We start from the raw sequence: 27,376 nt of genomic DNA, 5'->3' as shown, positions 1-27,376 counted from the left end.
ATGGCTCATACCACAAGTGAAAACAACAGCGACAATCACGTCCCATCCATCAGCGAGATATCTCATTCTGAATTAGCTATCTTTGTCTGAGAAGATGCAATAGAGGTGTTTCTTGGGGTCAGAATAGCCCTGTGAGGAGCAAACTCACAAAGCACCTGGCTGTAGACTCACAGGCTTTAACTAGGGCAACAAGTTCTTTGCTGGATGAATGCCATTGTTGTGTGCCTCTGAAGAGACAAAGTGTTCAAATCCATGGAATATAATCCTTGTTTCTTTGGAGAGTTCACATCCCCATGGGGCTGTGTGAGGTCAGGAGGAGGAATGCATTGACAAAGCTGTACTGTGTCTTCTGCAATTACTCAGTTCCAGGTGTGCTTAAAGCCCGCTTGAATAAACAAGAATAAAAAGGAGATATGCCAAATTACAAGCTTAGTCCTTCTGCAGTTTTTTAGAGCTGTTTGTCACTGGCATCTATCTATCTCAAACTGAATTGTAACTATCAGGCCCAGTATTTTGGCCCTAAATCTGCTGATGATAGCAGGTAAAGGAAAAATGCCCTAGGAAGGTACTCCCTTCCCACCCACTTGGTGTCCGTTATCAGGAAGAAGAGACTTTAAATGGAAGTTGAATGTTTAGGAGAAAAAGACCTTGCCATAAATGTTATTAAAAATTGAGGAGAGGTGAAAGCAATGCTGGCTCAGAGTCTTTTCTGAAACTTCCAGTCCACAGCAAAGGAGAACAAAAAATTCAAACCTTTTCTAGCTAGAGAATTGTTACAGATTTTGTCAAGCAAAGCTAAGGTTTAATCAGAACACAAATAGTCTTGTTATTGTTAACATTTTTATAATGGTTATTAGTTAATGCGCATGATGATTAAAGGCTGGGGCTGCCTCTGATTGCAGTCAGTGGGAACTGAATTAAGGTCTAAATCACTGTTTGAACCTCACTTTTGATTTCCTGAAAAATAATGAGGCTTTGAACAGAACAGCATCTAATTTGTCTATCGCTGGAAATGAATGTTTCTCTTCCCTCATGCATCTATTAACGTGGAGGTCGGGCATCTAACAAGAAACTGGTTGTTTAACCTTTAGCCTTAATCTAGGATTATGAATTGGATGATGGGACCAAGACCAGAAACAAGGTGTTGATTGTCAGAGATGCTGCCGAGGCTGCTGTACAACGGGATTGGCACATACTTGCAGTCAGTACTGCCATAATTCAGACTGTCCATCAAACTACTGTCCGTTTGAACTGTCCAAGGGAGTTGTCGAGGCCAGCAGTGCCAGTCCAGGGGAACCTCAACAATGGAAGCAAAGCTTGAATCCATAAACCCCTGATATGCAGCGCTCAATGTCTTTATGTTCTTGCTTGTTAATTCAGAGTGAACAAACAGTCATTTTCTGAGTCAATCTGATATTTCTTTTATTAATGGAACACTGTTTTTATTAGATTAGAAGTGATAAAATGTCTCAGGATGAAATGGGTTTTTAAAATTTCTTAATTAATGAGGTAATATTGATCATTAAGAGTGTCAATTAAGCAATGTGCATAAAATGTCCAATATAAAGGAACAGCTATAATTAGTATGCTGGCAAACACTATTATCACATCAATTAAAGTCTTCTGTATCCCACCCAGAACTGCAATGCATCCTTCTGACCAAACCAGGAGACACATCAAAATGTCAGGCACCAACGAGAACAGAAACAAGTCTCCAGGTGGGAAGAAGTGAAGGAGTCAGAAATAAAGAATTCATAAGTACAATGGCATCGATTTGATAAAATGGTAGAATTTCTTTCCAAGTTTCTTTTCAAGTTTATTTTAGGGAAAGCTCAAAAATGCTTTCAAAATTACCAGCTCTTGTATGAGTTTAGGTCCAGCTAAACAGGATCTCCTGTGGAATTAAAATCTCAGACATTCATGGTATCTGTTGTTTTTAACGCCTTTGTATCATCTGTCTTTTACAGGTCTATGATGGGATCTGGTAGAGAGCCTGATCTCGTCCACCTGGAGGCAAAGACAGTGGATGGTCGTAAGTACATCAGCTTCCAAATATTGTGGTATTCTGGACTGCCCTCATATTCTTGTAATCACAGAATATCATGATGGAAATCTGACTTCTTTTTGGTATGAGGGGTTTGACTGTTCCAAGGCAGGTCTGTTAGAAGAGAAGTCTTCCCAGCAAGGCAAAAAGTTGGGATTAACAGGCTGTGAAAGGAGCCGAGAACATGGTAAGGAAGAATAGGTGATAAGCAGTAATTGGAGTTAGTATATACAGCATTTTTCTTTCTTCCTATGTGATTTTTGTTCATGGGAACAAGGCGTTGGAGGGAAGTTCCTGGGTCACAGAGCCTAGCTGCTGTTGTTTCATGCAGTACATAATATCACCTTGTTTGTAGCTTTACAGTTTTAACAGACCAGGGATACTCTGCCTTAGGTATTACTTTTGAAAATACCTCATTTCTCTTGTATTAGAAACCTTTTAATGACCAGCCTAAGTGTATACTCCACTGTTATTGCTTGTCCTGTCATTGTCCTTCGCTTTCATCAGCTCGTCTCCCTCCCTGCTTTGCCACTTGAGTTGCTTTTCTCCATTCCAGGAGCCTTCTTTACCTGCAACTCCAAAATATTCTCCTAATTGTCCGTAAATTCTCTCAGGCACCCTAAGCCACCCGCTGGCCTTTTCTCCTCCCACCCATGCTTCCTCAAGGTTTATCTTTGAGCTCCACTACCTTTGCAGATCTTCCTCCATGGATTTCTTTTCCACAACACTGGATTGCCTCAGGCAGGCATCACACCGAACACCTGGTTGCCATAGATCTCGTCATTGTAATTTCATATTTTCTTCTGTAAATAGCAGCTTTGCTGCAACATAACAAGCAGATTTTTACCAATCAATTAATTCCTTTAAAAATGGATAAAATTCTCCCCTGAATTGTACCCCCAAATGCGGTGGTGTTACTTAAAATGTGTATTTTGTCATCAGAAATTTAAAAACTGTCTGAAAAGGTAACTGTAAGGTAATCAGTTTTTTAACTCGCTGAAATTCAGCATGAAAGAGAATTTTTTGGAAGATGAATTTTGAAAAGAAGCAGTTGCGATAGAAACCATAAAGTTTTAAAGGTCTTTCCATTTCAAGATATGCAAGATTAGTAAAAGTGAAAGAATGTATTTCTTATCATTTGTGATCTCTGATTATTATTTTTCCTCTCAATTCCACTTACATGAACATGGCAGCAGGGCTGGGAACATGAGGCATTTTATTTCTTGGGACATGGTAAATGAGAATGAAATATTCTAACAGGACAGTGTCTATTTCAGCACAAAATATTACTGTTATAAGGCATTAAGAATTTGAGGTCGTTGAGATGAAACACTACGATTGATGTTTAAGGAGCTATATTCTGGTGATGCTTTTGAGGGATGTTCAGCTCACAGTGGGCAGAGAAAGTGCCATGCTCCAAATGCCTTGAATGGTCTTGTTTGAGTTCTTAGGCTGTAACAAGAACATTTTGCACAGTTATAGCACATTTCTGCAAAAGACTTCTTGAGTGCTTAACAAATTAGTAAGCTTTATTACAGCTTTTAAGGTGGAAACCAAAAAACAGGTAGATGAAACTGGCCTTACTGAGGAATGAGGCATATTAGTAAAGAATTGTGGAATAACAAATTATTGCTTATCAGCTGAGCTCTAGTAACTGTTTCTGCGCATTTGTATTGGCTTAGTTGTGAGGCAGCACAACTTAAATTTTTCTGTTTAGGTGGTGACAGAACTACTAATGTAAATATAGCAGTGGTGTCAAACCTTCAACCAGTGGTGACCCCTCTTGCAAACTGGTCATTCAGATGGAACTTCTGCTCGTGACTCAGGACATACCCAGCTCAGCTCATTGGCAATATAAGAAAATGTGTTGGATTTTCAGTAAGTGCATGCTCTGTTTTGCCCGTTGTTCCAGGCAGTGTTGGTCTCTGGCAGAGGACTATCGTGGGTAGCTGGAAGCAGAAACCTTGGAACATATCACAGCATTTTTTGCCAGAAGACATTTGGTAGCACTGCAGGTCACAGGATTTTGAGACTGAGACAGGCTAAGAGTGTGCACATGGTCCATTACTATAGTTACCATGACCAACTTGGTATATTCAGGTCTCTTGGCTACTAGAGATGCCTTCTAAGTAGTAAATCAGTCTCCTTTTCCTGGATGAAGTAACCATGACTCTCCAATGGATGAACAAACCTTTCTCCTCTGGAATGAAGCAGGTGTGTCACTGCCAGTGGGGTGATGGGGTGAAGTGTGTTGAAGTGAGAAAGACACCTTTTTTTCAAGCTGAGGGTAATTTGCAAATAATTTTTCTTGGGGTTTTTTTGTGTTTTTTTAAAATGTTCTTGCATTTACTTATTTATACTTTGTTTGGAATATCTCTTTTGAGAGTTAACCAAGTGTAAAAATTCAATAAAGGGATTAAATTTGAGAAAGTATACTTGCCAAAACAATAAAATAAAAGATCCTGAAGTGGAAATACAAGGGGTAAGCAAAAACCTGCTGAACTCAGTACAAATAAGAAAACCCGCTTCACTCTGGTGCTGGTATCTTTTCCAGCAGAAGCTGAGTAGTACATCTGCAGCTTTAGGTGAGAAGAAGTAGAAATGTCAGCAGAGTGTGGTGTTAGCCCATCTCCCTGGCAGGGATGTTTGAGAACATCTATCAGCAACAACCTTAGTACTGGGATTTCCCTGCTAGAACACCAATAATTCTCTATCTCTGCTCCCTGATTATGGTCTGACTGTGCATTTTATTTATTGTGTTTATATACATAATGTAAAAGGTTTACAAGGACCAAAATAGGAGTCTCTTAGCAGGCATAAATCAGTATAACTTCAGTGGCATGGTGATTTACACCTGCTGAGGATCTGGCTAGCAATGCTGTACCTGAGCACACATTCTCCCTACCTTTTTTTTTTCCTTGGGATCCAGAAAAATCTGGACTTTTTCTGAACACGCTGTGTCTCATCAAACTAGAGTGCAGGTAATGATGAACAAAGTGAGTACAGACTGTGCAATGTAGTTGTACTGATGGAGGCAGATTTGCAGGGCTAATCATTGCCATTTATATTTTTAATCCTGTTGTGTAAATTTTGGAGAGTACCAGGCAAATTTTCATCTTGTCAAATGTGATGGTTTTGTTTATTTTTTAAAGCCTTCAGGCCCAATCCAAGTCAAGCTGGGACTGAGAGCACAGTGGTAAAACTGATTTTTCTGGTTGGAAGAAGTTCATATGAACCTTATCTCACATTTCCATTTGTATGCTTGAGTGTCCCTGGTGTTCCACTTTGATTTTGGAAGAGGATCAAAGGCAAGCCGGCAAAGTCAGCAGGAATTGTGAATTTTTTTTGCCTGGTTTCAGGTCAACACCCCAGTAAGACAATTAATCCCCTACAGTTCTTAACCACACGACAAGCTTCTCTTTGTTACATTCACCACCATAGTCAGCAGGCAGAGTGACTAGTGGAGTTAAACCTAGGTTTGCTCAAATGCAGCCTGAAGTGCTTTCAGAAGGTGTATAAACTTAATGACATGTGGGTTTTAGGTTTGTAAAGAATACACAAGGCCTGAAAGTTCCTTAATTAATGGGCTTATCTGATTTGAGCTAGGGAGGGTTATACCAGTAAGGCCTGATCCAAGCTAATTGACATGGGAGGTAATTTTTATTCAGGTGATGCCTAGTGAGGAATCCAAACTGTTGGTGAGAATTAGAAAGATGGATTCCTACAAGGCATTTGGAGACTAACTGGGTACCCACTGGCCCTCCAGAGAATGGCAAAGCTGACTCAGAGAATGTCTAAGTGACAGTTTCTATAGATAGAAGTCAAGAAAACCAACTGTTACATTTATGAGATACGCATTCGCTTATGTACATAGATGCCAATTGATTTTGAGTAGAGTTTTTAATTTATGGGGGTTTTTTTGTGTGTGTGTATGAAAGAAGCTAAGGGGTTTTCTAATGTGCTGGCAAAAATTTAGAGAGCTTCTGATATTTAAAAAGTACTTTTGTTTTTCTTCTGCTGTCCTGATTTACAGAGCAACTTTTCTTATTGAAAGGTAATTTAGGTGCTGCTGTGATTGCAGGTAAGACCAAAGCCTCACCTGGGGTCAGCAGGCATGCTCTGCCTGCTGATCAAGAGGGACTGAGCATCTGGCCAACAGTGTTTGAATCAGAAAGTTGTGCTAGGACTTTGATTTCTGTTTTCACAGACCATTGCTAGGAAGAAAAAAATAATCACTGCTGTTGAAAAAATGAGTAGGCAACCTAGCCTGACAGTCTTTTGCTAACATAGCTAGAGTGGTGAATTAATTCCCATAGTGCTCTAAACCTGTGAAGTGGTTTTTTTCCTGATCGTTTTTAGTATTTTTTCCTGATCATGATTAGTACTTGTCCTGGAGAATGACATCTGTTAATTTCTCTAATTATATCCTTATGCCAGAAATGGCAGAGGATATACTTCCCCATGTAAAGAAAGATTCCTGACTCTGACATGCAATGAAGAAAGATTAGCAGCAGGATAAAAACAGATTTGTGAGTAGTTAGTAAATGGGATGGCTTCATTTCACTGATCTTCATTACTGGTTAATTGCTTTGCAGTTGCTGAGTCCTGGAGAGTTGTGAATATAGTCCTGTATCATAAACATTTCACAAATCAACATTCAGACCAGATGGAAATAGATAAAAAACAGTCATTTTGTGTGTTTCTCAAAAAAAGAGTAGACAGATTAAAGTATGGGAGAACATTTAATTAAATTATGGAACTCATTGCCATGGGAGGTTGTGGATGCTGAAGGTGTACCTGGACTACCAAGATACCGGGACAAATTCTTATAATCTTTCCTAGGCTTCTGTTATTAGTCACTGTTGGAGAGGGGTTACAGGCCTGGGTCTTTCCATGAGATATGTTTCTACCATGTTCTTATGGTTCATTAGTTACAGGATGCCAGTCATCCTTCAAAAGCAGAAGCTATCCCTAATGTCTAAGCTGCTCAGTAATGAGCTGGGATACTTCATAGTAAATCTGGAAGACAAACAACTCATAGATTATGTGGATGCTCTTTGCATAAACTCCTGATTTTTCCTTAGTGGATTTATTTGTAGAAAGAAGGACACATTCCTCAATGAGTTAAAGACAAGAAGAATAAAAATTATACATTTGCAATGAGTACAGTGAATATTTTCTCTGACTCTCCTTCTGATCAAATAAGGTTTTTGAAAGATATACATGCAAACTTAGACTAGAAAGCAGTGGGTATTAGATTTTGATATGTCATCCAAAAAACCACTTGGCAACAAAGTATCCTGAAAAAAGTCCTACTCTGCTTAAGGAAGGGATTTGAAACTGTCCTGTGTACTTTTGCAGAGGCTCGCCAACCTCCAGTAGCCACCAATGACCTTCCATCTCCACCAGCTGAGCCAAGAAATGTCTCTGGGACAGTCTGGATGCATTTCCCTTGAGAACATATTAGCATGGAGCTCAAGCTGAACAGAAGAGACTAAAATATTTCATGGCACAGGGTCCCCCTGGCTCTTAACTTTTGCTGTGTGTTAGCATTTGCAATTCTCTTTTGCCACTGAAAACAGATTTTGTCAGAGGTTTCCCTTACAAGATGTCTCCTCCAGTCTTGTGTTCTGTGACTTTTCTTGCTTCCTCTTCAGAAATAGCTGCCATCCCCCGAGAAGAATCCTACTCTAGGTGTCTAAACCTGTCAAAGTCAAAGTGTCTGGGGGTGTAAGAGCTGCATGTTGCTATGTTCTTCTCTCCAGGCACAGCATGACTTTGTTGTTGTATATTAAAAACAGCAGCTGTTGTTGGAGGTGAGGGTTCTGGAAATGAAAAGCATAATGTCCTAATTACCTATGGCAGGGAAAACATCTGTGCGGGAAAACTAATGAAATTAATTCCAGGGCTTAGCAACTGAATACATTAATTGACATTAATTAATGCTAAATTACAAAGCTCTGCCAATGGAATCACATAAAATGTCCATGAGAATCAAATGCTGAAACAAAATCCTTGACTCAACGTGAGCACAGCAAAACTTCCCTTAGAAAAAACAGGGATCCAGGCACTGCAAGAAGCCTGTTTTTCCTTCTTTCTGTCTCCCATAGCAGAGGGAGCTTTTCTTGGTGTGCACATCTCAGGGTTTGGCTGTTTGGGAGATTAGCTTAAGCAATTTCAGTGCCCTGCCCTTTAGTAGTTATTACTGGCATTTTAGAATTGAAGCCATGGAGAATTGCACTGTAAAAGTTCACAGGAATTGCCTTAGTAAATCTTCATCAATGATACAATCACTGTTGCACAGACTCCTGCGATCACAGCAGAAATAGACGTAGTCCCCATTCCTCCATTAAAACAGGATAGAAAAAACTTCAGTGACCTCTAATGGATGTCAACCTGACCTGCTCTTTAAAATCTCTTGTGGAGGAGATTCCTTAATCTTCTTTTCTGGCTGGCCCCAGCAGCACCCGTCCTGTTACCTCCCGGTGCTCTCAGCATAGGTAACCCATTTGCATGGGCAGTAAGACAGCCCTGCAGTCTCCTCTTAGTGTCTCCCAGACAGCCGGTGTGCCTGTGGAAGTAAAAGGAAACAAGATGGGAAACAGGTCTGATCCTACATAGCTCTATGCTGGGTGATTCGATCCCATGTATGAAGAGCCACCTAGTCTTGCCAACAGCTCAGGGGGCGGTGGGGCCAGCCATTTCAACTGATGCTGCTTTGATTGAGCTTGGGATTGCCAGGCTTTTCACTCAGGAACCTCACTGAGACAGAATGAGACCCCACCTGGAGTAATGTGTCCAGCTCCAGAGCCCTCAGGACATGAAAAACATGGACCTGTTGGAGTGGGTCCAGAGGAGGCCTGCAAAAATGATCAGAGGGATGGAACACCTCTCCTATGAAGACAGGCTGAGAGAGTTGGGGTTGTTCAGCCTGGAGAAGAGAAGGCTCCGGGGACACCTTATTGTGGCCTTTCAGTACTTAAAGGGGGCTTATAAGAAAGATCGGGACAAACGTTTAGCAGGGCCTGTTGCGATAGGAGAAGGGGTAATGGTTTTAAACTAAAAGAGGGTAGATTTAGACTAGACATAAGGAAGAAATTTTTTGCAATGAGGGTGGTGAAACACTAGAACAGGTTGCCCAGAGAGGTGGTAGATGCCCCATCCCTGGGAACATTCAAGGTCAGGTTGGACGGAGCTCTGAGCAACCTGATCTAGTTGAAGATGTCCCTCCTCATTGCAGGGGCGGTTGGACTAGATGACCTTTAAAGGTCCTTTCCAACCCAAACCACTCTATGATTCTATGAATGTGGGGGCTGCCGTTCATGATACAATGGATTGAATTAAACAGGAGTGGGAATTGGTTGTGTTGCAGGTGAAAAGATGCATGCTCATTCTCCATCTTATGAGAAGGAGGGGACATGCTGCACCACACAGTACTATTGGGTGGTGGAAGAGGCTCTGGCCCCCTTGTCCCCCACCTTCCTGGGAGCAGAGGGACAGAGGGCTGAACAGCTCTGAAAGGGAACTTTCCTGAACTCACTGGAATGAGCAGGCTGGGAGTTACGTTGTTCCCTGCCCTCTCGTGGCTAATGTGGAAAAAATCATGTCCCTCTGAAGGGAAATGCATTTCGATCATGCTGTCTGGGCTGTATTAATTAATGTTTTGCAGTGAGCTGTGAAAGCATAAAATGTTATAAACTGCAGTGACTAATAATACTTAGCACTTTATATATTCCAAGAACTCTGCAAATGCCGGGGTAAAATCATCCCTCATCAAACTTTCCTGAAGGTTCGTTACCCTGCATGTCTGTTTCAAGCAGAAGTCAACAGCCCTTAGAAGCAAGGAAAGAAATGTCAAATGATAGATTTTAATTAAAACCAAGATTAAATATGAGATGGTAAAAATCCAGCCATTTCTGTTTCAGTGTAAAATGCTACTTCTCTGATCAGAAGGTGGTAATTATATCAAATAAGGGCCTGCGCTTCTCCAACAAGGAAGAAGATTAGAAGTAGTTCTAACATTAAATGCCATGTAGTGTTTCTGTCATATAAGTGCTAATGCTAAAATGCCAAAATCCTTCTTCCTATAAATCAGCTTCGTCACTAAACAAAGTGCAACTTCTTAATTGATCTGAAAGAGCCCAAATTGAATACTGAGAATCTGGTTGTGTATTGTAGGATAAACTACCACCATGAAGAAATTCAAATTGTTTTTCTTCAGGTGATGGATTATGAGGTAAGCACCCTGCAGTGCTCAGAATAGGAGATGAGGACATCCCATACAGTGACAGTGGATGAGATGGCTTTAGGGCTGCATTTAGGCCACTTACTTTGAACCATATGACTGATTGAAACTGCTAAGGCCTCTAGTTTCAAGAGAGGGTGGAATGATTGCCCAGGTCTGCCAGAGTGCATCTACCCACACTGTCAACAGAGAAGTAGGTAAAACCCCTGAGCAGGAGGTGGTCTGAATTACTTTCCAAGGTGATCTGAATTACTCTGCAGAGTGCAAGGGCTGTCGGAAATACAGAGGTGTGCTGTAGAAGGGCTTCTCAGTGGTGACACTATGGGGCAGACGTCCTCTGGTGTCCTCATACTTGTGTATGCTCTGGACCTTGGCCATGTTCTAAATAAACTCAGCATGTGACCATGGAGAAGCTGTCATGCTCTACAGCAAATCCCACACCGTGGGGGTGACAGGGAAACTGTAGGGGCTCAGCACAGAGAGTATCTGCCCTGCAGCATAGACACAACTCTTCAGACCCATAGTTACTTTGAGAGTCACAGGACTTAGGCTGTTTGTTGCCTCTCTAAAGGGTCCTTCACAGCTCTGTTCCCTCGCTCAGTTCCTTGCTTTAAGCTTAAGCCTGAGTATCATCCGAGTAAACTCAGCAGGACAGGTAACAGTGCTGAATGATATGCCCTTGACTAGGTTTCTGTCAGACCTGAGCCACAAACATTACATTGTGCCACCTTCAAATGTTGCCTCTGGTCTACTTCCAGCATGGAACCACAAGAGTGGCATGCAGTAATCAGATCAGCTATGCTGAGCTCTCTCTTGGTATAAAGGAGCAATGTATAGCTCTGATGTATGATATAGGGTGGAATGAAAGGATTAATGGGAGGCTGAGGCAGGTGAAGAAGGAAGAAACTTAAAGGAAGAAAGTAATCAAGAGTGGATTTATGAGGCGTGTAAAGGAAAGAAGTGTTGTGTTGCGTTGAATGGATGGTGTCGCTTTATGTCACGTGAGGCTGGGAAGCAGAAATGCTGCCTCAGCAGATAGGTTTGTGACAGTAAGAAGAATCTGTGCTCAGGATCTCAAGTGTCTTGGTTTTGTTCTTTTCCTTTCAGATGCCCAATACATCACCTGCAAGATGCAGAATTGCAGTGAAGCTACTCGCAGCAAACCCTTTCCGGGCTATATTGACCATAACTCCCTGATCGTCCAGGATGATTATGTCTTCGTTCAGGTACAGGACACCCTCTTCTCTTATTAATTCTATTATTTTGTATTATATTATTCTGTATTACATTATTTTCTCTTCCGTTCCTTTGCATGTATGTGCATGTGTATTAGCTCCCAACTAATCAGACAATACTGGATCCAAATAATAAAGACACTGAGTGTATTGTTGCAGTTCCTTAAAATGCTAATAGTGTTCCTTTTACCTCTAGTATCTTGTCACTGCAGGGTCATAGAGTTCCTGCCTGGAGCATCCACCATATGTACTGGAGTGCTCTGTGCCACTCCCTGCAATCTCATCAGCACTCTAGGATTACTGCTGTAACCCCCCAGCTTGAAGTGATGTGTCAGTCATCTGCTATTACAAGGGAGTAGACCAAAGTGTTTTTGAGCATGAGAGGGAAATAGAAAAGGAGGGAGGGAGTCAGGGGAAGAACCAAAGAAGGAGTAATCAGGCTTTACTGTTATGCCTCAGTTGTGATTATAGTGAAAAGGCTGAAGATGAGATGTACTCAGCCAAGCTGTGTTCCAGATGAGAGCTGGTGAATAGATCTGAACTACCGTGGGTTTCATTAGGCTGCCACCAGTGTCCATTTAATAACAGCTGAAGAGGACGAAAATAACAACAGAATTGCAGGGAACATGGAGGTGAACTGGAAATCATTAGGACTAAACTGGTCTTCCATTTATGTTCTGCCATGCTTGGGGATGGAGGGAAGAGAGAGGACTGATATTTTAAACTGGGTGAGTTGACTGCTAATTACCTTCAGTTAATGAACTCAGTCATAAACACCAGTCTAAATCACCCACAAATAAATCTGGGATGCACATTCCAGAATGGCTTTTGTGCCTAGTGTGTCTGAGGCATAAATGAAATGTTTATGTGGTAAGGAAAGCAGGGGCATGCATCACTGTTCAGCCATGCTCTCTCTTTCAGAATGACTGTGTGTTTGTCGCTTGAGTGACACAGGAGCTGGGGTATTTCTCTACATACATGAATTGATTTGTTACTTCGTCACTGATGCCGTGGTGTTGTGCTCTTCAAGATTGTTAGTCTTCTCTGTTCTGACCTGATGTTATTACACGCTGGAGAGAAGCCAACCCCTTTGTGTCATCTGAAGTCACTGCTGGGGAGATTGTCTACCTTTCTGAACAGCCCTTGTATTTTGATGCATTTCTCCTTCTGTCTATAAACTGTTGTATAGTGTTCCCAGTGCTGTCAAATTTTGGCTTTGTTCTACCTCCATGCTAGCTGCATGGTGTAAGGAGGAGCATGTGAGGAGAGGCAGCCTCTTACGATGTTCCCCTTAATGCCCAATGGGACTTTGTACAACTTCATATATTCATGTTCGTAGTGCAGTTTGAGAAGGTATCATGTAATATTTGGATTTGGAAAGCTCCCATTTTAATCCTTAAACTTCTTAGGATTCTTAAACAGAAATAAATATAACAGGTCAAAGAGATAGTACTTGCCTATCATTAATAATTAACACTTACAGGTATGAAATAATAATATTGTAATCCCTGGAAACAACCTCTGCTTTGTTCGAAGTAGTCGAATTCACTGTTGGCTGGTAATTTAAAATGAGATTCTTCAAGTGGTTATGTATGTATCTGGATCTATCTGGTTGGCAAGGAAGAGCTAAGTAACACGCTGTGGCTGATGCTGGACCCTGCCTTATCCCAGGCACTGTTCTGCAGACGAAGAATAGCCCTATACCAGACAGTAAAGGCTTGGAAGAATAGATGAACACTGAGCATTCTACCCTAGCCTCCCCTATCTTCCTTGATCTCCGTCTAGCTCTTCTGCAACTAAGGCATTTGGAATGAGAATTAGTAGGCTCAAAAGCAGGAGGATAAGGGAATGTGGGTTTATTTCTCCCACTACATTGTGTTTTATTTACAAGCTCACACTCTCTCATAAACAATGCTTCTGGCCTCTCTTCCCCTAACTTTTGCCCAATTCCCTTAAAAAAAAAATTGTTGAAGAGCTTTAGAATAAGAAATAGTTCTTATTTTACTTAATCTGGTATGAACCTAGCCTCTGTGTATCTTGCATTTTAAACTACTACAGTGCATTTTAAAACACTACTAAAGAAAAGTCTTGATAAGCCCGGATATCAGGCAATGAAAGCAAAGTTCTGCATGGAGAATCCCTTGGAATATGTGTTCTTCAGTATCTTTCATCCAAGGTTTTCAAAGTACTTTACAAACATTGATTATACTTCAGCAGCACTGGAAGCCAGATAACATTGACAGCTTTTTTTCTTTCTGTTTTTCCCCCCTGTTAATAAGTGGTAGGAAATGAAACCTCACATTGCTCTAACGCAGCATTTTCAAGGTCTTGCCATCGGTATTTAGGCACTTAAATAAATGGCCAGATCCACAGAAATACCAAATTGACTAAGCTTCTCCTGCCTTCAGGAGCTGTGAATGCTTAGCTGATCTTGTAACAGATACATATGATGGCTCGTACAGGGCCATGCAGGAACCAAAGGTAGAGGCAGAAATAGAAATCAAGCGTCATGTCTGCCAACCTGCTGATCTAACCAATGGCCTACACAGCAGCTTTGCAGATAGTGAAGAACAGACTGTTTTATGGGAAGGCAGAGGAAAGCTGTGGTATCAGCAGGTGACATAATGGCCCAAGTGAAGCCAGGACTCCGCTTTCCCCAGACTTTCACCTGAAATTCTGGCCTTTATCTCTCTTTGCACAAAATGGGATTCCTCTTGCTTTCTTTTCCAGCTACTTTCAGTTGGATCAATGTTTATTCATCAACTGTAAGAGTGCTGCAGTTTTAAGCCATTGCTGCTAATACTGTGGTATTTCCCTTGACAGTTTTGCTTGATATTTTCGCTGATAATAAAAAAAAAATTTAAAAAATCCTGATGATAACTTTCCTGCTTCTCTCATAGTTGACATCAGGAGGAAGACCACATTATTACGTTTCTTACAGGAGGAATGCATTTGCACAGATGAAGCTGCCAAAGTACTCCTTGCCCAAGGTAGGTTGTTGTTGCTGGAATGCCCGTATGAACCTACAGATATTTTGATTGTACAGAAATTCTTGAATCCAACAAAAGTAACTGCAAGATGACATGCAATGAGTGGAAACGTCATTCTTTAACAGACTATTTGCAAGCAAGAAAGGACTGAAAACAAAGTCAGCACTTTGGCTAGTCAAGGACATCAGCATGAAATGTAGACAAATACCACAGTCCTTGTCAATTACCATTTCTTTATGGTTAGTTAATTAAGTTTTGGAGAGGACTCTATTTTTTTTTTTTCTTTTTTTTGGTCTTAAAATGCCCTTCTCCTGTCCCTATCCTGTGTGGGTTGCTTTTTGTGCTGTGCCTCATTAGCAGATTTTAATGGGAACCAACCAAAGAGATGTCTTTGTGTGTCTGCTCCATATCTTCCCTAATTAAGAACAATGGTGAATTAGCATTGGAGCTTGAAAGGCTACTGCTGCCTTCTGGAGCTGATTTTTTTTTTTAAAAGACCTATATAGAATGTTGGCTCCATTTTGAAGAAATCACCATTTTGCAGCTGGGCTCGTAATAGCTTCTTAACAAAGACAGAGGAATTTTTTTTTTTTCTCTTTTTTGTGGCCTTTTCATTCTTGATATAGTCTGGCTTAAATGAAATTTAAGCTCAAAGGTAGCAAATGATCTTGTGGATTCTGTGTAAGGCCTAACATCTGGAGACAAATGCATTCCCAGAAATTAAGCAAGGATTGTCAAAAGGAAAAAAAGAAAGTGCAAGGTCAACCTGTTCCTAGAAGTTGAAAGTGCACCAGATTTTGTAGGTGGAAATATTAAAAGGGACAATTTGGCTACTATCACAACTGGCTGCTGTGGTCTACCCCAAAATCTTCAGTCATGTTTAAAGATAGGTTGGTTTGAAACTTCCTGTCCAAGCAGGAGGGAATTACTCTGTCAATTCAGATGAATTTAAACGGGCATTATTTAAAGTAGCCCGTAGCAGAGGAGTTGTATTTTATAGCATGGTTATTGTAACACCCAAATCAAAATTGTCATTTACAACTGATTCTGACCATCTGTAGAGAAACTGCTTGCTTTGAACAGGTTGTCTCCTTTAGCCCACGCTTACTTTTCCAGCTGTCCACCTTCTCAAAGAGATCTCTGGAGAGCCAGGGAAAATGCACTACAATTAAATTGCAATGTGTTCTCAGAGAAGAGGAATTGGAGCAATACATTCATGTTATTTGACCTAAAGAAAAAGGCAGATATTTAAGGAGATAAGATGCTTTGTCACAATCTTGGAGTATCTTCAAAGACCGAAGAGCTACATTTGTCTTGGAAGGAGCTACAGTGGAGCTGTGGCTGTCTAGGAGGCTGCTAGCAAAGCAGGATAGCTGTTTTTATTAAAAATGCACAAAGCCTTATACTGTTCAAAGAATTGAAACAAACAAATTCTTTCATGCCTAAATTCTGTTTTATCTCCTTCAGCTAAGAAAGAGGGGCCAAATATGGTAAACAGTACTACACGACTTCTGAAATTGAAGACGGAAATACCGAGCTTTTTGTTGCTGCATATCACTCTTCCTAAACTGGAGGGGTGTGAAGGCAGGCAGCTTTGGCAGGTGATACTGCTGCTCAGGCAGAAATGGCCTGCAGCAAATCAAAACTAAAGTATTATTCTTGTTGGCATTGATAGCCTGGTAGCCAGTTTGATTAAAAGCCTAAATGAACTTGAAACTCTCTCCCATACAAGAAGATGCCTGCATATGTGCATACAGGTTGTGTTAACCCTGTAAATAGTCTTTACTGAGACCTGTTAATTTCTGCAGTGATGTTGACCAGTGGGTTGGTACTGCCTATTCTGTACCACAGCACCACAATGTGGGCTCTGTCACAGACTCCGTAATGTCATTCATGATGATCACCTCAAATGTACACACAGGGTACATTCACTCCATTTTAGACCAATGCACTGGGCAGAAATCTGTGATACTGAAGCAAGCCAAGCAATTTCTCTTTTAAAAAGACCTGTCCTTAACTGGTGCTGGGCTGAATACTGATGGGATGGGTGCATGTGGTACCTCTGTTTTAAATTCATCACCTTCTTTCAACCTCAGGATACACGTCCTGATGGAAGAAGCAATAACCACAAAAAATTCTTAAATACAGACCTTAAAAAGAGCTGACAGTCCCAGTAATTGACAGGATAAAACAGGCATTACACATCCCTGCTATTTATCTTGCCAGGAAGAAAAGTTCCCTGACCAAGTGCAAAAAGGGCAATTGAAGCATGTTTAGTAATTCAGAAAGCCTTGGCCTTTAGTCATTTGAGTAGATGCCTGATCAAACCCATGCACAGCATCATGCTCTTACTTTTGTCTTTGGAAGGGCAAGAGGGACAGATAGTAGAACTGCATATTAATGTACTTCCAGTATGCGCTGGATTAGAGAAAGGAAAGCTCAGGCTCTCAGTAGGCAGATGCATGGGGAGCCACTGAAGATGACGACGACTGTTTGAGAAAGATGCCTGGCTTCACTTTCCTGTCCTCTTCCCTTTCTGTAGGAAGGTGAAACAAACATCTGTTGTGGTAGTGGAAGATGCAGTGAAGCTCTTGCTCCATATCAAGATGAAGGCTGTCTTTTTGTATTATTGCTTCCCCCCAAAAAGCAACCCTGACTCTGAAAAAAATAAAATAGAAGTGAATATGATATGCTGATTAATTTTAATTTTCCCAATGAGGAAACTAAAATTTCCTGATGTTGGTCAAAGACCCGTTTGATACCCATATACTTACTGATCCCTTTCTATCAAGGCTTTGCATTGTTACTGCGTCTATTGGACAAGGCCATATTCAAAGGAAAAGTTAATTGATCCCCAAAGGCAAACAGTTGGAACGCTATCATTTTTTACTTTCTGCAGTATGTATATTATGCCAATTCTGTCTCAATCTCCACTTCTCCAGGCTTAAATTCCTTCAGCCTTACTGGGGTCTTCTTTAGACTTGCATCTAACAGCATGATCTGATCAAAACTCAGGATGCATCTAGTGAATAAATTATTTGCTTCTTAAGCATTCATGAAATTGCCTTTAGTTTTCCCTGGTATAGTCTTACTTATTATAGAGAGGTCTACCCATGTGTATATGCACATATGCAAAAGTTTAAACTTGAGATTCGAGCTGTGCTAGCCAACGTTGCCTGAAGCACATTGGAAACACCTACTCATATAGATCTACCAGCAGATTGACTAGGGTGACAGTCTGAAATAAGGAGCCTCTGACAAACAGCTGCAGCATTAACTTCTACTAGCACAGCTGGAGCTAAGAGAGGATATCTATACACAACCACAATTAGTAGAAGGCAGTGGGACTTATATTGCCTTTCCTGTTGCCTCAGGATTTAAGCCAATGTGTTCCTCCACAAAACCAGCCCATCTTCTGGGATACATTTTTCTCCAGCGCAAAGCAGCAAGTAAATCAAGTGAATATTTATCCACTCCATACTCAGATCTGGATCTGGATGAACAAACAACTGTTCTGAATCTTAACTTCATGATGAATCCACTTTCAAATTTATAGATTGGATTTCTTCATTACATTATTTTTCATCTTTACATTACAAGGCTCCATCTGGAAGTGTTAATTCCCCCTACAAAACCATGAGAAAGTGAATTGTTAAAGGCTATTATTAACAGAAGGAAGAAGTAGCATCAGCTTCCAAAGAGTATATTTTCTGATAAAGTTCCCAGTTTTGCATATAGAAAGCCCTGGCTGAGATTCATGGAAGCAGAATAACTTTGGGATATCTGCCCAAAACAGACAGAACAGCTGAATCTTCTGGGAATCACCTGGTGCTAAGAAATCTGCATTTCTTTTCCTACCTCCACAGATTTTTATGGCACCAAAGAACTCGGGATGCCTGTGCTGGGCAGATAGAGCCTGGGAATTTCATTATAACAATCGCTCTCGGTGGCTTTTTTCCACTGGGTAATAATTTCTCCAGGCATTGAAAGAGGGAATCATGTTTAATAGTTTCTGTTTTTTCTTTAATTATGAAATCTTTTCATTCCTTCCTGCCTGCTGTAACACACAGAACAAACAGACTAAAACAAAACCTCACTCATAACATTAGTGATCTAACTACAATTCTGCTCTTTACATCTAGTGAGGATTAGGGTTGTCTTTCTGTTACATTTCTTGGGGGAGCATTCAGCACAGTGGTCCAGGCCCTTGGCTTCTAGTCAACACTGTCATTAGAAATAATAAATAACAGCAGTACTGGCTGCAGATGTTAACCCATCAGATTCTCCTTGTATCAGTTCAGAAACTTGGTTTCTGAATGCTAGGCAAGAAGCAGGTGTTTCAGATGCTGCGTTTTTCTTCTTTAAAAAAAAACCCCACATTTTTAATATCTGTGATTCCACAATCACAAGTAGAATCACTCAGATGAGAAAAAAAACGCAAACCAAATAAACACCACCCCCACCACCCCCAACAAAGTACTCATTAAAATGACAGTGTTGGTGCAAGGGGGGGAAAGTGCTGCTGTATAACACTGTACTGCCAATGTAAATGTTCAATTAACACCTCTTGAGTTAATTACCGCTTTGAAAATTGGCAGAAGATAGCTAGGGTAAAATATTCCTGGATGGGATTATCGGTTTACAGGAGTGTTGTCTACAGTTTCTGATTAAACTCCAGCCTAAATATATCCCTTGCTCCACCACAATTGCTTTGGTGCCCTTGGAAATGATGGAGCAGAGGTCCCTCTAGTAACCTTCCTCTCTTTTCTTTCCCCAGGACATGCATGTTATCAGCACCGATGAGAATCAGGTGTTTGCAGCTGTACAAGAGTGGAACCAGAACGACACATACAATCTGTATATCTCTGACACCCGAGGGGTGTACTTCACCCTGGCCTTGGAAAACGTCAAGAGTAGTCAAGGGCTGGAGGGGAATGTGATGATTGACCTCTATGAGGTATGTCATGACTCCAAACATCTCATTGCTATCTCAGGAGCTCACGTGATGCCAGTACCATTTCCTTCTTGCACCTCAGTCTCATAATATGCATGTGAACAGCAGAGCCAAAAAGTGGCTAAACACATGGGTTTACCCTCCTTTTACTTAAGGGCCTCAGTGCAGTCCGCTGAGTTTCAAGGCCAGGTTTTACACAGGTGTTGAATTTAGGCCCAGCCTAATACTATGAACAGGTTCACTGCTGTACTTTCCTGTAGGTTCTCAGGTGAGCTCATAGCTCTTTCATGCACAGGAAGATAGGCATCGGAAGATGCAGTGGAATAGTTCATTCAATCCCTAAGAGGAACTCTTTAAGTTTCTCAGCCAAAATCCTCCTGACCCACATTGGTCCAGCCTATGGCTCTAAAAGCTCCCAACACTCTGAATAGCATCATTCTCTAATTTTTGTTGTATTTCTGACAGCCTAATGTCTTGTTTTAGAAGTAAGGAGAGACAACAGTTTTCAGCTATCTTTGTGACCTTTCTCAGCTTGGACTATTCTGGGACCTGAAGTGATTTTGGATATGCCATCTTGGGCTATCTCATGAGCATGGGCACTCTCCTACCTCATTTCAATGTCCCTTTTACCCCTGCGCCTTTTTCTGACAAGTACGTTCTGCCTAAGGTACCTGTAAAAAGGCCAATTTACATTGTCTTTTATGACAACTGATCCTAAGAATAGGACTTTTAATGTGCCCTTGTACTTCTCTTGCTCTGCTGCCTGTTTTACTCTTGGAGACAGCACTCAGCTAAGTAGAAATTCAGTCCTCAGCTGCTGTTTTGAGGGTCAGCTTCTCTTTTCAGGTCTCCTTCATGGGATTTTCTTACCATTTAGAATAAAGACGATGAACTAGATCTGAGTTCCTTTGAAAATGAAGATGCTTCCCATATTTCCCCATCACCATCTGAATATTAGCTCTGCTATGTAGTTTGCCTTCAGCTGCCCTTTACTTGGAAACCACCTTGAATTGCCCAAACAGAGAGCCCAAGCGTTGTACATAAATGCAGATGAACTGTAGGAGGATGGGCACTGGCATTTCAGTCATTTGGAGATTTTTACCATTAATCTCTCTGCAGCACTGGCAGCCCATGGAAAAACTATTGCCTCTTATTACTGTCAGCTTGAGAAGCAGTTTCACTGCATTATGTAAAGGTGTCCTACATCCCAGGGCGGAAGAAAAGCCTTTGTTTTGTTTTATTAGGCTGACACCACACAGTAACCTGGATTGAAATTGATGGAATCAGACTTGTAGCGTCATATCTGCTGATTATCTAGATAGAAAGAATATTGGCTGACACTGAACCTGGCACAAACCTTCCTTTCAATTTGATGTTCTAGCTGGAAGGGAACAGAAAGCCATCCAGCGTGATTCTCCCAGTAGGGTTGTTGCAAATGATGAATGCTTTAGGGGTAAATGGAAATGAAGACGAGAGAAGAAAAAAATGCATAGATAAATTAAAAGGAAGTGGAGAGATTGCAAAATGAGTCCTTCTGTGGTGACAGCGGAATATTTAGAAAAGCAAGATTATTTGAGGAGATGCCAGAGAAAGACCTGTTTAATGTGCACGTGTCTGTATGTATGTTTGTCAGGTGTTAGAATTAAGTTCTTCTGGTTGCATTGTAGTGAATGTGTTTGTGTGCGTAGATTCCTAAACTGTTTTTACATCAAGGATAAATCTGCTCAGTGCTGCTCAACGGGGAATTGCATTGGACATGAAGAGAAAATAGAAGTTCTTTCATGGTGCCTCGTCATGTTCTCCCTTCTCTTCTCCTGTAAGTCATCAGGAACCTTTCACTCAGAGATTGTTATTTCAGTGTGTGGACTCTTCTGCTGCTGGACCTTGTAGAGGATGAGGAGACCACTCCTAGAGGGACACTATTCCCCCTCTGCATGTTGGACAGAGCAGGGTATGAGAATAGCTCTCATCTCCACCACCTTCCAGTGCCACTTCATCAGTAGCATACTGGACTCAGCGTTCAGTGGGTTTGCAGTCACAAAACGACTGTCCTAGAGACCATCTTCTAGAGCAAGGGAAGAGCAAGAATCACTGGCCATTGGGTCTGAGTGCCCTTTCTAGTTTCTGCACCTCTCCAGTCATGTGGTATGGATCTGCTTGGCTCCGTAGTTGGACTGGTCCGCAGCAAGACAATCCTGCCTGTGGGAATCCATGCCTGAAGTGATAACAGACTGTAAGGAGATGTGTCTATAGCTATGGTATATATGCCTGTCACTCTGGGACTTATTTTTTTTTAGCAGTATGCGTCTTGGATGGGAAGTATGTTTGACGTATGAAGTTGGTGATGGGGAATGAAGAATGTGTTTTGAGTTGTGTGAGTGTTTTGTATGAATCTTTCTAAAACTGTAGATAGCGTTTGTAACTGCACACAATGCATTCAGGGCAGTGAGGATTGTCTACAATGCCTGTGTGGGAGCTGATGGAATGCTTTTCTCTCTGACCACTGGTGGTCATACACTTACTTGCATATGTCTTTCTCACTTATGACTGCATGAACAGCAGGGATGAACAGATCATTGTGTGTGTCATGATTGTGTATATGCAATAGGTGTATCTCTTCCTACTGGCAGCACACAAACATGTTTAGCGTGTGTGGTCTTTTTTTTAAGATAAAGCTGTCTGAGACTGACAGTATAACTTACACTTTGCTTTCTCAGGAAAGGATTCTGAGTCCCAGACCATGACTAGAATCATAAAAAGAAAAATTCACAGGATTTCAGAACACATTTATCACCTGATATATAAAATGTTCTTTAATCATTTATGGCCAGCATTTCACAGGGACTATATAATACAACTATTTCAGGACAACAAAGAAAAGTACAAATGGAGCTATAGGCTCTGGCCTCTGGTAGTAAAGGCAGAACTATGTTATTTTTCCAGCCCTCCCTATTCATGCAGTGTCACTGGGAAACAGAGTACCCTTGTCTTTTCAGGGTGCCTTTCTACTACAACAAAGAAATCCTGAATATTTAGTTGGGTGGGACCAAACAATCCAGCTAAGAAATTGAAAAGATTATATTTTTATGCTTATATCAACAATAAATTAGTTAACTACTTAATTTGAAGACTATTGCCCATTATAGCAAGTCATGTTTAAGTCTTTACATAACTTCAAATGAAATTCAGTGCCATTGCTCAAGCAGGGAAGTGCTATTTGGAATGACTAAGTACACCAATGTACTGTACCAGTGCACTGTACACTAGTAGTCCCACAGCATGTGACTAAAAGTGCAGTAAGGTCCTACTCACTGGGAGCTGTAGCATCCAAATCCAGCCACATAATTAAATCAGTTGAGCTGGAACAAACTCTGAATCTGCTGTGTAACCATTTGCCACATGATGCCATTTAAGTAATTTTTACGAATAAAAAGTTTTGATGAATGATTCTGTGTACTAGTTCTACATCATAAGAAGAGATGGGGTGGCTGACTGAACAGACTTGCTGTAAACCAAAAAGTTTCTCACTTTCCCCCTCCTTCTCCCGATTTCACTTCACTTTTTATTGCAGCACTCACATTGCAGAATGACAGCCTAACAAATTCATTCGCAAGCTGCAGCAGCTATTGGGCTATTGATTTTCAGTGTGCTGAGAAGATGGGAACATACTGCAGTGTGAGTTGTGGTTTGAGGTTGACTTGTTTTTCTCCCCACTAAGACACTTTTGGGCTTGGTTCCAATGTGAGTCTGTTAGCATCACATCTTTACAAAATCCTCCTGCAGGTCTATGGAGGAAAGCTGTTGGGTAAAACACCAGGAAAAATAAAAGAATGAGAATCTCATTGCTAGCTCTATAACTAGCATTCTGGGTGGCCTTGTTTGAGTCACCAGTGCTTTGGTTTCCTCAAAACACGAAACTGTAATAAAAATACCTCTATGGCCCAAGTTATCCTGTTGAAACACTGATGATTATGAAACATATTGGGATCCTTAGATGAAATGTCTTAAGCAGGCTGTATGAGAATACAAGCACTGAACTGCAAGTTTATGTGTGTGTTGTGATTTTCTTTGCAAGGCCATAATTTCTGCTGTTTCCTGCTACTGGAGTGCAAGAGGCAAATAATTGCCCTGTGCATATTTTGTCTTTCAAGGGGAAGGATGCCTACACAGTTGAGAGGTTGTCACTTTACGGATAATGCCATTGATATCTTACCATGTTCCCGTGCTTATTCTGAAACATAAGCTTGCTTTTCCATTTGTCACCTTTCTACCTGTGATGGTCTTATCTTGTCCCCAGCACCTCAATTTCCCTTCCTTTCATGCTTCTTGGCAATTCTTGCCCTGACATCTACCACACTGACACAGTCACCAGATCCCTGTTGGGTTTGACAGGGCAAGAGAGACACATGCACAGAACCTGTATTGGCTTGATCTATTTTTCAGCCATGTCAATTTTTCCTAGGTAGCAGGGATAAAGGGAATGTTCTTGGCTAATAAGAAGATTGACAACCGAGTGAAAACTTTCATCACCTACAATAAAGGGAGAGACTGGAGTTTGTTGCAGGCTCCGGACACTGATCTGAGAGGAAACCCCGTTCACTGTCTCCTAGTAAGTACCTGGGGGGGAATTTGGGGGGTGGTAACATCCCAGAACAATCTTTTTCTACCAGGTAACACAAGAAGGAGAACGTAGCTCCTCTCTCCATGCGGTGTATCTCTTGGAGGGAATACTGCATATTAAAAGTGCAGTACATCAGGCTTGGGCTGCCAGGTGGTATTGCAAGAGCTGGCATTGTAATTTAGCTTAATTTAATTTAATTTCTGGAACAAAAGGAAGCATCGTAGATCAGCTTCTTTCTGCACAAATAATGGTCTCCCCTTAAACAGCAGGTGAAGCTGGACGCCGTTTCTGCGCAGTTGATTCTCTGGACACTAGATGGGAGGAGTGAGCTATTGTAGCTCAGAAACTTTCAGGGACCTAATAACTTGAGACAGGCTCAAAGGGAAGGAGAGCTCTGATTTCTTTCAGGCTGCTCTGTTGGCAGTATTAATATTTATCATTTTCTCTTTGAGCTTAGAAGTGAGAATCGACACGTTCATCCAAATATATGTGTAGCTATGTGTTGGGTGTATATTGTATCTATCTCTGTACTTAGTGATATAGTTCAACATATAGATAAGTCTTTAATCATCATTATATGCAAACAGTTTCCAAGGGTGAAAGTGAAATACAAGCAGTGTGAATAGAATTGGAGATCTCTGTCAAATTAGAAAGCTTAGACTGATCTCAACATATTTTTCAACCAATATAATCCATACACGGTAGTGGGATAATACTCAGAACCCCAGCCTTTGGGATTCTCAATAGCTTTTATATTATGCAAATTCTAACATAGTTACAGGCAGAATCAGGGGCATTATTTAGACTGCTCTTCCTCCTGATGTCTGGTACCTGCATGTTGTTTCCCATGAGAAAAAAAAATGTTGTTTCCCATTTTGAGGCTGTAAGTTTTTTAGAATCTTAATCAGTATTATATTTTGTGCGTTGTGGTAAGTATCTGAATGCTGCACTAATCTCTTAACTGAACGCCGTGTGTTATTGCAAGAGCAAAGAATAAATAACTTGATATTGAATTCAAATAATTGATTTTTTGATTAAGCCAATATGCAAGCCTTTCATTTTCTGTCCAGTTTGGAAAAAAAAAAAAATTAGGGAGGACTGGGGTCCAAACAGAAGAGTTATTTCAGAGCGTGACTAAATTTGTTTGGGTTTGTTTTCTTCTTCCAAGTTTTTAAAAATTGTAACTAAGGGCATTTTTAAATTAAATCTTTCTATGTGATGAAAACCAAAAAGATGGTATTCAGAAAACTTTGCAGACATAAAACAGTTGAATTTTTTGGAAGGAGCTATGTGTAGAAGCCTTTGTGTTTCAAATAGATTGTAATCTAGTTTTAACTCAAGTGAACATATTTGGTAAAAACCCCACACCTTGACTTTTTCAAATTATGTCTAATTTTATCAGAAACCCAAGATTTTTATTATATGATAAAATAGTGTAATAGTTTAGGGGGCTGGCAAGGCAGAAGAAATAAAAACCATGCGGACAAGTAAAATAAAGTAAACTTTATTATTTTTCCATAACTTTTGAGTTCTGAGAAAAGGTCTGTCTTGGTATTGTTGTGCACTGATCAAGAGAGATCTGACTTGCTGTTGTGGTTATAAATGAGCCAGAGGTACTGCTCTGTGGGGTCCTTATGGAACAGTCGTTTGCAGGAACTGTGTATTTTATATACAAGGGTATGCTGCTACTGTAGTTATCCACGATATAGTGGAAGTGGTCATATGACTGTGTATAAACCAGGACTGGATGGTTCTTATGGAGAGAGGGGATTATGGCTCCCTTAAGCCTTCCCATCCATACTGTATCTACTACTATACTCATGGGCACCTGAGAACACAATTCATTTCATTTAAAATTAGACCAGATATGCCTGGACAAGCTGGAATTCCCTTGAGGGTGGTAAACTTGAACAAGTCAGGCAAGGGGTCATAAGCAGGGGCAGAAGTGTGGGCACTTGTAGGGACACGGCGATAACTGACCCAGAGAAGTTCTTGCTTCTCTGTGGTTTGCATTTACATCCTTGTAGCTCCACTGTGCACAAACCACTATTTAAATACTGGTTCATTTTTATTTTGCTCTCTATGCAACCATGTACTTGCTCTGAGAATTGCTTCCACCTGTGCAAGCTCGATGTAGGCTTGTCATCCTGTTCGCACTGAAAGGCAACCTCTTCTTAAATGCACTGTGAATTGGGCTGGGGTGGGCATCTCAGATCTGTGGGCATCCGTAGAAATTGGTCCATGATTTCAGGGTGGTAAGGGACAAATGCTCAATGAACTTAAACTGTGTAGCTCAGTCTTTGCCCTTCTAGAAGGAGAACGGAAAGGAACTTAGTCAGCCCTTCCCTGTGATAAGACCAGAGGAATGTTTAGCCATGTTTATTTTTCCTCTTCCCTTTTACATCAGGTAAAACAGGCAAGAGGTTTATTTCATTGTCTGAGCTGTCTGAGTACTCCTTCATGCTTAGGTTGTCACAAGCTACAGGAATGGCAGCAGAGCACAGATCATCAGCCGAGCATACAGGGTCTCAGGTGGTAAACTTGCAAATTTGCAAGAAAGCAAATAGATGAAATCTGAACTAAACTGACTTGTTAAGTCTTCTACAGGAACAGGCAGTCTGCCTGCAAGAGAAAGGGAGGATAGCGGTACAGAAAATGCACCAAACCAACAAAGTAAAATAACAATCCTGCAAGAGAGGGACAAGCTATTTAAAAATCTGATTTGAGCTTCACACTTAATGGTGGGGGAAGATGAAGGCAGAATATGGAATGCAAGAATTCAAGAAATGATAGAAAAGAGACCACAGAAGTTGGGAGTGGTAGGCAAATTTTCAAAGCAAAAGCACTGGAAATGTACACGTCTGGAAATACGTCAGGGATTCATAAGGGCATTCTGCTGAGGGAAAACGTGGAGAAAATGAATTGTCCCCTGCTCTGAGGCAATTCTGTTCCTTGCCAATGTGACATAGCTGTAGTATTTAAACTGTTCACAAACTTCACTCGCCTCTTTAGCCACACTCTGTGTACCCCTGCATCACCAGAAGTTTTACCTCCTTAGGTCAGTTGCTCCTTTTCCGTCTACATATTACTGTTCCTGGCATGATCCTGCTTTTCCTTGGCATAGCTAAATGAATTCTTAATAGTCCATTGTACATCTAGCTTAGCTCCCATCCTTACTCCATGGCAGATACTAATGCTTTCACTCTGCTGGTTTTCAGCATAATTGTCTCTAGCAATAGCTTGGGGCACAGCAATGACGTATGTTCCAGCTTGTTGGCAGAATGGGA

At 41.0% G+C, this 27,376-nt stretch overlaps 1 protein-coding gene across 4 annotated transcripts in view; it reads left to right on the top strand.

Moving 5' to 3' along the window:
• SORCS1 (sortilin related VPS10 domain containing receptor 1) overlaps positions 1-27,376 on the top strand; it is a 314,437-nt gene that overhangs the window by 225,266 nt on the left and 61,795 nt on the right. For all 4 annotated transcript variants that reach the window (XM_052799499.1, XM_052799497.1, XM_052799498.1 and 1 more), the window contains exons 6-10: positions 1,968-2,032; positions 11,397-11,515; positions 14,425-14,514; positions 19,292-19,471; positions 23,931-24,077. In XM_052799499.1, the coding sequence (XP_052655459.1) occupies positions 1,968-2,032; positions 11,397-11,515; positions 14,425-14,514; positions 19,292-19,471; positions 23,931-24,077 (601 nt within the window). The remainder of the gene's footprint in view (positions 1-1,967; positions 2,033-11,396; positions 11,516-14,424; positions 14,515-19,291; positions 19,472-23,930; positions 24,078-27,376) is intronic.

The sequence above is a fragment of the Harpia harpyja genome, chromosome 10 (genome assembly GCF_026419915.1).
Source record: "Harpia harpyja isolate bHarHar1 chromosome 10, bHarHar1 primary haplotype, whole genome shotgun sequence".
Taxonomy (NCBI): Eukaryota; Metazoa; Chordata; class Aves; order Accipitriformes; family Accipitridae; genus Harpia; species Harpia harpyja.
This window is presented reverse-complemented; position numbering and strand designations above follow the sequence as displayed.